At 43.9% G+C, this 12,651-nt stretch overlaps 1 protein-coding gene across 1 annotated transcript in view; it reads left to right on the top strand.

Moving 5' to 3' along the window:
- Positions 1 to 12,651, top strand: part of ZSWIM4 (zinc finger SWIM-type containing 4) — a 30,335-nt gene that overhangs the window by 16,634 nt on the left and 1,050 nt on the right. Inside the window, exons 3-13 of the mRNA XM_034434391.3 lie at positions 1,853 to 2,209; positions 3,428 to 3,576; positions 4,395 to 4,545; positions 5,770 to 5,949; positions 8,046 to 8,360; positions 8,812 to 8,949; positions 9,317 to 9,571; positions 10,354 to 10,489; positions 10,827 to 10,984; positions 11,160 to 11,323; positions 12,511 to 12,592. Coding sequence (XP_034290282.1) covers positions 1,853 to 2,209; positions 3,428 to 3,576; positions 4,395 to 4,545; positions 5,770 to 5,949; positions 8,046 to 8,360; positions 8,812 to 8,949; positions 9,317 to 9,571; positions 10,354 to 10,489; positions 10,827 to 10,984; positions 11,160 to 11,323; positions 12,511 to 12,592 — 2,085 coding nt within the window. The remainder of the gene's footprint in view (positions 1 to 1,852; positions 2,210 to 3,427; positions 3,577 to 4,394; positions 4,546 to 5,769; positions 5,950 to 8,045; positions 8,361 to 8,811; positions 8,950 to 9,316; positions 9,572 to 10,353; positions 10,490 to 10,826; positions 10,985 to 11,159; positions 11,324 to 12,510; positions 12,593 to 12,651) is intronic.

Genomic DNA, 12,651 nt, shown 5'->3' with positions numbered 1-12,651 from the left:
ATATGCTATTTTATTTGTTTTTCAAAACCGGAGTAAATGTCCAAAGATCATTTACATAAAGATCCCCATGTTACCGCACCAAAGTTTTACATATTTTTAGCACAACATAAGCTATTTTAGCCATTGTGTCTATAATAGCCAATATTTACTAATTTGTCTGTAATTACCAATACAGTAAATGTGATCTCTGATATTTTCAGATCTATCCTATTGAGCCAGTATGCCCCAATTTACTTGGAATGTTTAAGTACAACCTAGATTTTGTTTTTTCCTCCCAGTGTGATGTATTATAATGTATTGTGCCTGGACTGTGCTGGGATGAAAGTAATTTGGAAAACTTTGTTTTTCATGTCCATCATGAGGCGGTTGGTTACACTTAACTACCTCACATGTATCCCTTCTCTATTTATAGTTATTCCACATATAGCCAGTGATTCTCCTACCCCAGAGGTGCGGGCATGGCTTACCTGGGTGTAGGTCCAGATCAAGTAGTTAATGTGAGTCACCCATATCAAGCTGGCAGTACTAGCAGAGGATCCTTTCTTTGAAATGACACAGCAGAGTTGGGGGAGGGGTGTGGCTTTGTGCCCAACTGGTTGGGTGAGGGTGCCCACTTTCATCACATATGACTAATCTGCTTGGTCAGTGCAATCCAGCAGCCCCTCCTATGGCCCTATTCTGCAGCCTCTGCCTCCACCCCTGTTATTTCGGTCTGTGACTCTTATCCATACCCCTTCCAGAAGTACTAGGTTGGAAACACATTGATGAGGAGCTCTGAAAAAGCTTCCAATTGGAAGGGGTATGATTTCATCTTCATGCTAAAGCTCACATCTAGATAACCCATAGGAATGGCAATACTGTCTCAGAAAGACTTGTATTATGATTGAGCTATTTCCAAAGCAGTCTGAGTCCCTTGTTGTTGTGACCCCGACTCCCGAGCCTGTCCTAACAGAGGAAGAGGACTCAGAAGGTGATGGGGAGGAACTGACAAGGCTTCCCTCTCCAGGACCCTCCTTTCTGGCAATGCCTCAGGTTCCATCCGAAGGCCAGGAGGAACAGCCTGGGATGTGCCAGGAGGAAGGCATATCGGAGCACCAATTGATAGGGAGCGAGGGTGATGAATCCTGGCTTGATCCCAGGCAGCGTCGGAGGGAGAAGAGTGCGCAGCAACAGAAGAGGTGTGGGAGGGCCAGAGATTGAGCTGAGTCACGGAGCCACGCCCCACCAGGAATAAAAGTGGGTGGGATTGCTCTTCAGGCTTTGTGACGGACAAAGTTAAACCCTAAAAGTCACATCGTGATCTCTGAAATTCGGCTTGGATATGTTTTGGACTGAACATTGACTAAACTCTTGTCTCGTGGATAATTTGTTGCTCCTGGAACGGACTAAAGATAAGTCCTCTTCTGCTTTATGGGAGTGAAAACGGTCTTGGCAGGCATTCGGCAGTTTGCTGCCAAAACCTTGGTCTGCCAAGAATTCTAATCTGTTTATCTAATAAAATATTGGCAGGCATGCTTGGTATTATGTTTGCCTGTGTGAGGAAGGGGGACAGAACACTTGTGGGTCAGATTCCTGGTCAATCTTTCAGTTTCTGTTCACTGCAGAGGTGGTGCTAATGCTTCTATGAACGACTCTCCCAGCATGGGCAGTAGGTCAGCTTTTGTGATATTGCTTCAAAGTCCTAAGATTTGACATCCTAATTACACCTCAGAATCCAATCTGTCCATGCCCACTTTACTAATAAAAGTAATTATGCTGCTATTCTTCCATGTCAGCCTTCTAGATTTGTTTGGACTTTTGTTCCAAGTTGTAGACTCACTGCTGGTGTTTGTCTTCCTTTCTGAATGCACAGGTTTCCACCTGAGTGGTATTGTGACAGAACCACCCGGCCCCAGTGAGCCAGAGCACAGCTATCATGTCTCCATCAGTTTTGACCGCTGCAAAATCACATCGGTTAGCTGTGCCTGTGACAATCGGGACATCTTCTATTGTGCTCATGTGGTGGCTCTGTCCCTGCATCGCATCCGGCATGCCCACCAGGTGGAGCTGCGCCTGCCTATCTCAGAGACGTTGTCCCAAATGAACCGGGATCAGCTACAGAAGTTTGTGCAGTACCTGATCAGCGCCCACCACACAGAAGTGCTGCCGACAGCTCAAAGGCTTGCTGATGAGATACTGCTGCTGGGCTCTGAGATCAACCGAGTGCATGGTATGACGTTGGGCTGGCCTTGGATCCTGGGGAGAGGCAGAGGATGGCTGTAGGTTGGGGCTCTAGCAGCCAGTCTTGGTTATTTGTCCCCAACCCAGCATGAAAGACTGCATGAAAAAACAGGAGGAAAGAACTCAAAAGACTTCCTAATTGACAACTGAAAAAAGCCCCACGTCTCATTCATAATTCCAATCAATCCTAGTCAAAGCCAGCTGGAAATTCCAGAATGTGTCTAGATCTCAGTATACTGGGAGGGCATTAGGTTGCAGAAGCAATAAAATGTCTTAGTTATAAACAGAAACTAATTTTTCATTATGTAACAATATCATATTGCCATTAGTAGAATAGTGGGATACAAAATCAGCATGCCATCACATTCTAGTACCATAAGGTCATTAATCAGATAATTCAAGGTAGCAAATGTATCTGATATTCCTTCCTCCTATTTTTCCCACAATAATCCCGTGAGGGGATTAGGCTAAGAGTGAGTGACTGGCCTAACCAGTCACCCAGCTGGCTTTCATGTCTAAGGTGGGACTAGGAGTCTCCTGGTTTCTAGGCTGGTGCCTTAACTACTAAACCAAACTGACTCCATTAGCTCTTATCATTCCGTCTCGGAGCTTTTGTAAGTTTGCAAATTCCTACTTTTTATGATAAACAAATTTTACTCAACTGCATAGGTTGTGTATCTTTGATTGATTCCATTTCACCCTTAATAAACTTCTTAAAATGTATATAACTGTCCTTTGAGATAATCATGTACTGGTATTGCAAATACCTTCTCTTAATAATGAAAATTTAAAGGTTGATTACTATGCATCCCCTTCTCTGGAAGCATAATAATCATCCATTATTATTATGGGATAGTAATATACATTCATCAGAACTCATGAACAAAATATCTTTTTGTCATTTGTTACAGCTTGACCTTTTTCAGGCTATTCTTAAAGTATAAAACCCATGCTGCTGCCTTAATCTTAGTAAATTGATTCTGTGAAATAGTAGCATCTTTTTGTCAGTTTCCCACAGATGCCTGAAAAATATGCACTTAATGAATAACATGCCAGAAGCATTTCTTTGGAATCATTTTGAAAATACTTGCTATGTGTAATATCTAAGCAGAAATTAGGCCTCGTTAATTTCTACAAAAGTACAATGCCCTCAAAATTAGAAGATTAGTGATATGTAGCATCTAATGCTTTGGCCATCTCCTCCCAGGTGCTCCAGATCCCACAGCTGGTGCTGGCATTGAAGATGCAAACTGTTGGCACTTGGATGAGGAGCAGATCCAAGAACAAGTGAAGCAGCTACTGTCCAATGGGGGTTATTATGGAGCGAGCAAGCAGCTTCAGTCAATGTTCAATAAGGTAAAAACTGACATTCATTTGTTACCCAGCCCATCACTCTTCTATTATTAGAGCTATGTCACTGTTCTTCTCTGCTACCATGGAGCAAGGATCTTTGTGTCTCATTGTGGAGATAACACCACCCTGTCAACAGGAAGATATTTCCACTAGAAGAGCATTTGTGCAAATTGGGGCTTTATCCTTCAGGGGTGATGGGGACGTCCCAAGTTTGAACTATGGTTGGACTGCCTGTAGATGCTGGGTTGAAGTTGCTTGCAGACTTGGAATGAAGAGGCAGCCTGTATTAGGAAATGATCTGAAAATTGTCCATATGCATATTATTAGGTAGTTTAAAATGTAAGGTTTTAAAATACTAAAGTATCTTACCATGCAGCCGGAAAAGGGAAGTCAAGCTCCATTTGTATTTTTTTTTAAAGTAGTTTTTATTGAATATAAATATTAAAAAAGACATACGTAACATATACAAAACAAACATTTATACAACATATACACAAAAAGCGTGTAATTTCTTCTTAAGCATTTTTTCAGAGTGACAAAGCTCCATTTGTAGATGGAAGGTGAGATTTCCACAGTGTTTCATCATGACTTTATGGTGGCCTTTTTTAATGTGCTTCCTACAGATCTGTCAGATTATAATTCCTGTCACCTTTGGCAGCATGATTGTGTTTTCTGGAGATGCTAGGAACTTCACATCTGGAAGGCAGCAAATTGGGGGAAGTTGGTTTGCTGTTTTGATAGACCACAAAGTTTGTTTAGGGTTTTTTTTGGAGGTGGGGGTCTCCCTCTCTTCTCCTATTGTCAATTCTGTCTTTCCCCAGGTGCGGGAAATGCTACGAATGCGAGATTCCAATGGGGCACGGATGCTCATCCTGATGACAGAGCAGTTTCTGCAGGATCCACGTCTGGCACTCTGGCGGCAGCAGGGAGCAGGCATGACTGACAAGTGCCGGCAACTCTGGGATGAGCTTGGTAGGTGAAGGGCTTGCCCGAAAGAGTGGATGGCCAAGGCTTTTCATGACATTAGACGAATTCAGTAAGCTGATGCAGAATTGAGATTCTTATTTTAAAATGCAAGTTTGCAGGAGAAGTTTGAAAATACAGATCCTGAAGACAAGAAAAGCTGTTTGCTGCTAAATAGATGATGTTTAATTCACCTGATACCATGTGTTTTTCTTTTCTTGTTTTCTAAGAACGTTACTGATTAATTCTCCAATCCAGTTAAGCTTTCCAGTTGAAAAAAATCCTGCTTCTTCCTTCAGTCTCTTACTGGAAATACTTTCCCCTCTTAATTTTAGATTAGTGGGAAAGTTTCAGGGAGTGACTGAATGATGCTTGAACTCTTGACTTGAGAAATAGCCCTGCCAGGCAGGAAAACTGGAGACAAATGTCAAATTGGATAAACTTTCAGGAGCAGTAACAGGAGGGCAATGGTTTTCATCACATGATTATTAATGGTTGTTTTATCAAGTCTTAAAAACTAATCCACAGAAAAATGCAAGTTTTATAGCCATTTTTAAAAAAAATACGAAATAGTATTCCAGTAGTTCTTACGCCATGAAATCCAAAGCCTATCTTTCTATATCATTATGTGGGATGGAGAAGAAAAAGCATGTCATTTCATAGATCTAAGCCACCATTTTGCCCTGTCCAAGAGGCTGAATTCTAACTTGTCTTTACTTAGAGAAAGAAAGTGTGTGTACAAGAGGGAGAGTGACACACACACAGATTTATATCTGCTTTTACTCCAGGAATTAAGGGTGGCATATATAATCTTCCCTCCTCCTGTTTATCCCATTAAAAATTCTGTAAGATAGGCTGGGTTGAGTGAGAGTGGGTGGAGCCATCCATTGAGCCATTAGATCCAAGAGTGGACTTGAACCAGATTTGCCTGCCCTAATCCAACAGTTTAACTATTATACCACACTATTCTCTCTTTTTTGTTAGCTTTTTGCATCTTTGTTCTGATGACCAGCCTTCTGAATCCTGCTTACTAAATAGTATGCTACTTCTTGCATATATGCTTTTCTTCCATGCTGGAGCTCCTGTAAGGGCTCTCCTCCCTTCTGGAAATTGGCCTGTCAATGGTCTGCTTAGGTTTCACACCACTGTTATTTCATTAGACTTCAGATTGTAACTTTCGCTCTGCATCTGACTTTGTGCCTCCTTTTACATTCCTTCCTTTTTGTTTTTTAGGTGCATTGTGGGTATGTGTGGTTCTGAGCCCACATTGTAAGCTGGAAGAGCGGGCAGTTTGGCTGCAGCTTCTTAAGAAGTGGAATAAACTAGACATTTGTCCATTGGAGGAGGGTAACTACTCCTGTGACAGTGTTGGAACCAATAGCAGCTTGTCATCTAATCCAAATCGCAGCCCAGGTAGGAAACCCACACTAGAGTTCAACACCAGCTCCAACACACTCAGTAGGTAGCTCAGTCAGGGACGTCATCTGCAATAGGGAGATGAAGTTTGCAATGATCTACCTTATAAGAATGTTGCCTAGATTCTTCATGTACGTAGAATGTTATACAGCTGTTATCTAACCAGTAAACTTGAAGAAAGAGGAATAAAAAAACCTAATGTTTTTCTGAGGGCAAGATTTCATATATTTTTAATATTGAAAGCTAAGTTTTAGTTTTTCTTTTCAAAGATTTACAAAATCAGATGGCTGACCACTGGCCCCTCGACCCGCAGAACGGGCGTTCAGGTAAGCCAACGCCCTTTCTAAGGGAGCGAGGGGCCAGTGGTCATGAGAGGGATCTTGCTGGATCGAGTCAGACAGTTGCTGGATCTTGCTGGATCGAGTCAGACAGTTGAGAAGCTCCTCCTCCTGTTGCTGTCTCCCAGCTTTCTGACTCGATCTGCTCTGGATCAGACACACCCAGCCACTTCTCTGCCATTTGGCCTACTTATTACATTATTCAAAATTCAAAATTTTAAAACTAATTGGAGACTTTACTAAACGTTTTGATTAGGATATTGATTGAGGTGCAACCAGTAAGAAGGGCTTCGGTCCGAGTCCGCTGGGGACTACTTGCGGTCAAGCGGGATTGAGGCTCCCTTCAGTTGAGCCTCTCCCCTCTGCAGTGTGAAGGGCTCACGTCCGAGCCCGCTGCAGGAGCCTCCTCTTGTGAGTTGCAGGCTCCTCAACTACCTGGCTGTTTCGCTCCAACAGGCTGCTCTCCTTTCCAGCGAGTCAGGCTTATCTCCACTCGCCGAAGGCACCTCTCAGCGGCGTGCTTCAAATTACCGCCCTCGCCGCTTGCAGCCTTATTCCGGCGACTCATTCCCTGACTTCGCCGAGTGTGCAACTTCGTCGGCGCCGCAGCGTCTAGGCGATTGCCGAAGTGAAGTGTTCCTGGGGTTTCCCATATGCTTCCCTTCATTTTTTCTACAACCTCTTAAGCAGGGGTGAAATGTAAAATTTGTTACTACCGGTTCTGTGGGCGTGGCTTGGTGGTGGGGGGTGTTAATGTGACTGGGTGGGCGTGGCCAACTTTTTTTTTTTTTTTAAACTTTTCAAAGCATTTTTTCTAATGCTTTGAAAAGCCTCTATCAATCAGGCAACTCAGCTGGGATTGTCAGAGAGGCATTTTAAAAAATACTTCTCTGCCGATCAGGCAACACAGCTGGGAGTTGCCAGAGACTTTTCAAAGCATTTTTTTTACCACCTCTTCGGCCAAGAAGTTGTAGAAAAAAAATGCTTTGAAAAGCCTCTGATGATCCTAGCTGAGCTGTGCGATCACCAGAGGCTTTTTTTTAAAAACTTTTAAAAGCATTTTTTCTTCGGAAGAGGTTGTAGAAAAAATGCTTTTAAAAGTAAAAACAAACTGGGCATGGTGGGAGGGCACAGGGATTTTTGCTACTGGTTCTCTGAACCACCCACTGCCATCGCTACCGGATCAGGTGATCTGGTCCGAACCGGGAGCATTTCACTCCTGCTCTTAAGGTTGTAGAAAAAATGCTTTTAAAAGTAAAAAAAAAAAGTTGGCCACACCCACCCAGTCACATTACCCCCCCCACCAAGCCACACCCACAGAACCCGTAGTAACAAATTTTACATTTCACCACAGGCCTAGAGTTAATGAGAGTCGGGTGGCATATACATTTTAATAAGAATCTTTCTTATTTATTTCTTATTTAATAAGAGTTGCTTGACAGTGAGATGAGCAGCACATAAATTTAATTAACAACATTTATTTTAATTATTTATTATATTCATGCATTTATTAAAATGTAATATATATCTATTAATTATACTTTTTATTTACTTGTTTTTGTATGTGTGGCTGTTTGTGTATTTTTTTGTTTAAATTTTTTTCTTTGCTTCTGTGTATGGTAAATTGCTTACTTTTTATTTTATATTATTCTACATATACATATTTTAACACTGGACTGATGAATGAAGGTATTTGGGAAACTAAGATTCCATAGTTTTTCCAACCTCTGCTGTGACTTGTTTCTTCCTTGGCAGCCACTGCTCGACAGACAGTCTTTGGGCGTGCCATCAAGGCTGCTGAGCTTCGCTGGGGGGATTGCCACCTGCAGAAGATCTTGAGCAGTGACTGCTACGGTGTCTCTTTGAAGAGCGGTGGTGACAAGCTGGGCTTTGATCCCCAAGGCCATCCACTCTGGCTGGGCGATGCCTTCCCCATGGCCTGCGCACGGGTGGATGCCTTGCGCTCCCACGGCTACCCCCGCGAGGCCTTGCGTCTGGCAGTGGCCGTTGTCAATGCCATGCGCTTGCAGCGACGTCATCAGCTGGACAGCTACAAGCAGCAGAAGAAAGGCAAGACTGGCAGGCAAAGAAAGGGGGTGGGCGGGTAGGAAGGTCAGGTTAACAGCATCTCCAGGGAAAGGTTTTTGGAGCCTAGGGAACCCCATAGCTATCCCTGGGCACGTGTGGGTATCTTATTCCAAGGTCGGGCTTCAAAGGAGAGCACGGGATGTATAGGCATGACTTATTTATATAAAGAAGCAGAGGTCTTTAAATACTGGGAAGAAAGAATGGCTCCTCGTAGTTCAGAGTGATGGGTGATGGATTTTTCTACTTTAGTTTCATACCTTATTCCTCTAGTGATCATGGATGCATTCATGTGGGTTTCCCCCCTCCCCCCCCCCGCCCCATTGGCTTTCCAGTGTAGAGAATTGTTTTCAGATGCCAGAACTGGAGCTGGTGAAGTCACAGCATGTGGATTGGCTTCTGAAGAATCATTTTTCCCCCTTTTTCTCCTCCTCAGAGCTCCTGCACAAAGGCACAACCAGCATTACCAACTTGGAAGGATGGGTTGGGCACCCTCTGGACCCCATTGGTTGTCTCTGTCGTACCTTTCTGGAGGCCTGTCGAATGGATGATGAGGGGCTTGTCCTGTTTCCAGGTATTGTGGGGTGAACAAGGAGACCCAAGTGCAGTGTTGAAATAGCCAATCCTTCCCTAGAGCTGTGCTCTGTTTATATCGCAGTCCTAGCCTATATATGCCACTCAAATTTGCAGAGACCACAATGGTTTCCTTATTAAGGACTGCTTTCACTTGTGGGAAATGGTTCAGAGCTTACTGGAGTGAGGAAAGATGATTGTTGTATGGAAAAGTGTTAGTGTGCATATTGAGGCGCATCTGTGCAGGAACTTCTTACTTGAATAAGTTCTGGTTCCAGGGAAGAGGATGTCCACACGTAAGGGAAACTGGATTTGTTGCTATTGGTTTCCTGTTCTCCATTCAACTGTCCTGTGTTTTCCCCCTCCAGATTCTCCAGCAGAGCCCAAGAAGGCCCTCTATCAGCACATCCCAGTGCCCTCAAGTCCTGGCGAGTCGTATTATATGCTGGCCCTGGAGGTGGCCCTGCTGGGGTTGGGGCAGCAGCGGTCCATGCCAGAGGGCCTTTATGCACAGGATAAGGTGGTGCGCAGTGAGGAGCAATTAATTGGACTTCTAGATGAGATGGAGCTGGATGAGCGGCTGGTTCCTGTGCTTCGCAAGCAAGCAGCCTTGTTGTTAGATGGTTAGTGAAGTAGGCCGAGATGTATTCTGGAGTGAAATGCCTTGTCTCTAAAGATAGGAAAGGAGGCACTGTTGGAAAAAGAAGAGTTATTTCTTTTTCAAAGGAACTGGATAAAATGACTCAGTAAATAAATTTCCAGAGGTGTGATCCTTTTTCAGATAACTTGAGAATGTTCTGAAATGGACACACAAATTGTATCTGGCTCACTAGAGACAGCATGTTCCAGCTCCCTGTATGCAATAAGAGCGCAGTCTAAGCCATCTCACCTTGGCTTAGTGTTAAAAGCCAAGTCTTCGGAGACTTGAGTCTTCGGAGAAAGGCGGCATACAAGTTGAATGAATGAATGAATGAATGAATGAATGAATGAATGAATGAATTAAAAAAATGGCAAGCTGTGCTTGTATTAAACTTCTGTCTGCAGGGCCTGAACTGCACCTGGTCACTGCAGGGAGATATAAGTGATGTCAGTGGGCCAGGGCCAGATTTTGAAAAGCTGGCAGAAAGAAGAGTTTGGTAGTTGAGGATGTGTTGACTTCTTCCAAAAACCTTCTGCATGAATGGGCTTGTGGGATGCTTTTTCTGTCGGGGTGGGTATATTCACAGAAGGATGGGGAATATTGATAGGTCAGAACCAATGTCAACAGGTTCATCATCTGCTTAGGGACTATTCCTCACCTTGCCAGATTCCTGTCCTCCCATGGTGCAGGCATTTGCTTGAATGCTTTGAGTTGGGTTGTAGTACTGTCAATGTTCATCATCATCTACATATCTGTTTCTCCTAGGAGGGCCTTTCAGTGGATTTGGCGAGGTGGTGTTCCGAGAGAGTGTTCCCATGCATACTTTTGCCCGTTACCTTTTCACTGCCATGCTGCCCTATGATCCCGAGTTGGCTTATCGTTTGGCATTGAGAGCCATGAGGTACTCATATCCCCTCCTCTCCTGTTGCCATGCTTTCCTTTTCTCTGCTTTTCTTCCTGCATATTTACCACTTTGCTATGCCTTCCCCCACTATATGCCTTCCTCCTCCAGACTGCTATTTCCAGCTTCTGCTTAATGTTGCAGATCAGCTTGCCTGGCAAAGAATTTCTTCTGTGGGGCTATATCCTGGGTCTGATTCCCATTCCCTTCTCATTAACCGTTCTGTCCATGGATTTGCTTGGATATTATCTTCCTTTTCTGAGGCCTGTTCATTCCATCTGTTGGTTGATTTCTAGAACAGTGACAGCATAACTTGTCTCCGTCCCATTCTCCACAGGCTTCCTGTATTGGAGACAGTGTTGCCAGCCAATGACATCCTACACCAGAATCCCCTGGACTCCATGATGGCCAATCGTTTCCCCCGCTGGTTTACCCTGGGTCACCTAGAGACTCGACAGTGCGAGCTAGCCTCAGCTATGCTTACAGCTGCTAAAGGTAGATCCAGTCCTGGAGGGGAGCAGAAGTCAGTGGTCTAGGGCTCTCAACTTCTTCCCTTCTGAAAGCAGAAGGGCTTGTTCCTCAGAATAGTGAGTTGGAAGACTGTGGCCTGTCTTCAGCTCCAAGTCAGGCGTCTCTCATACTGTGGACTTTTTATTATGACTCCCTGCAGGTGACCCCAACTGGCTGCGCATGGTCCTGGGCTCCATTCAGCAGAATATTCATTCACCAGCCTTGCTGTTTAAACTGGCCCAGGATGCCTGCAAGACCGCCACGCCAGCCAACACTCCTCCAGATACCACCTTGCTTAATATCTCTCTGGAGCTTGGCCTGCAGGTGAGGGTACATCTGAGCAAATTATGCCTCTGATTCTTTGGGAAGGGTTCCCTAGGGCTACTTTGGTGTTGTCCGGGGAAGATGATAGACCAAAACATCTGGAGGACACAAGAGCCTTGGTAGTACAGTGGTCTAAGGCACCCTGTTACTAAGCTGGTTATTAAGACCAGCTGCCTGCAATTACTGCTGGTTTGAATCTCTCCAAGGCTCAAGGTTGACTCAGCCTTCCATCCTTTCTAAGGTAGGTGAAATGAGGACCCAGTTTGTGGGGGCAATAAGTTGACTTTGTATAAATATACAAAAGTATGAAGGTTATTGCTTAACGCATTGTAAGCTGCCCTGAGTCTCCGGAGAAGGGCGGCATATAAATCAAATTAAAAATTTAAAAAAAAAAAAAAATTTGGGGAAAACTCAGAATCTGTAACAAAAAACATAATCTGTACAACAAACATAATCTGTACAAAAAACATAATCTGTACAAAAAACTTAATCTGTAAATGTTAGAACCTTTTTTGATATGATGTGGTTTGGTAATAGAGCAATATATCACCTCCCAAACACATACAATAAACTAGAATACAATCTTCTAGTTAATTTTCCTGTTCATGTCTTTTTGAAATAAATTGGAAGAGAATTTCGAGGTGGGTTATCTCTGTGCCTCTTAAAGTCTTTGTTCTTAATGGCTCCTGCCTTATGATTAGTAATGGTTATTGAAAAGAATTCCTGGTAGTTTGCTTTTTGCTGTGTTTTTCCTGGGAATTTCCAGTTCTTCTGTGTTGATGTATTTGCTTGGCACTCAGATGAAGCCCAGTGTTTCAGCATGTCTTCCTCTTGGGAGCAGACATTCCATTTCTTACCAGGCAATGCATGACATAGCAATTTATTCATTCACTTCTCCTTCCAGATTACACCTTGTAATCTGCAGCTTGAAGATGTGAAGAGTTCAGTTCCCAACATCAGCTCGCCTCCCCACCCCGCTCCCCCAGCAAGATGGCTGGGGAATTCTGGGAATGAAGTCCACATATCTGCTAACTGCCAAGGTTGAGAAATTCTGAGGAAGTTATTTTATCTGTGGGCCGCCCATAGACACAGATACTGAGCTGCACAAGCAGCAAAATGTTTGGACCCAGAGTGCAGAAGGGACTGGATGGTTATCACTTCACCCATTTTCCACTGCTTCTCCCCAGGTGATGCGCATGACACTCAACACCATGACCTGGCGACGTAGGGAAATGGTTCGTTGGTTGGTCAGCTGTGCCACTGAGATAGGTGAGTAAAAGAGACTACTGGGTGTTTGCTCCTCCTAGATTGTTCTAAGGTTTCCCAGA

Source organism: Pantherophis guttatus, chromosome 2 (genome assembly GCF_059756535.1).
Source record: "Pantherophis guttatus breed Tessera chromosome 2, ASM5975653v1, whole genome shotgun sequence".
NCBI lineage: Eukaryota > Metazoa > Chordata > Lepidosauria > Squamata > Colubridae > Pantherophis > Pantherophis guttatus.
The sequence above is the reverse complement of the archived record's forward strand: the minus strand, read 5'-3'. Positions and strand labels throughout refer to the sequence as shown.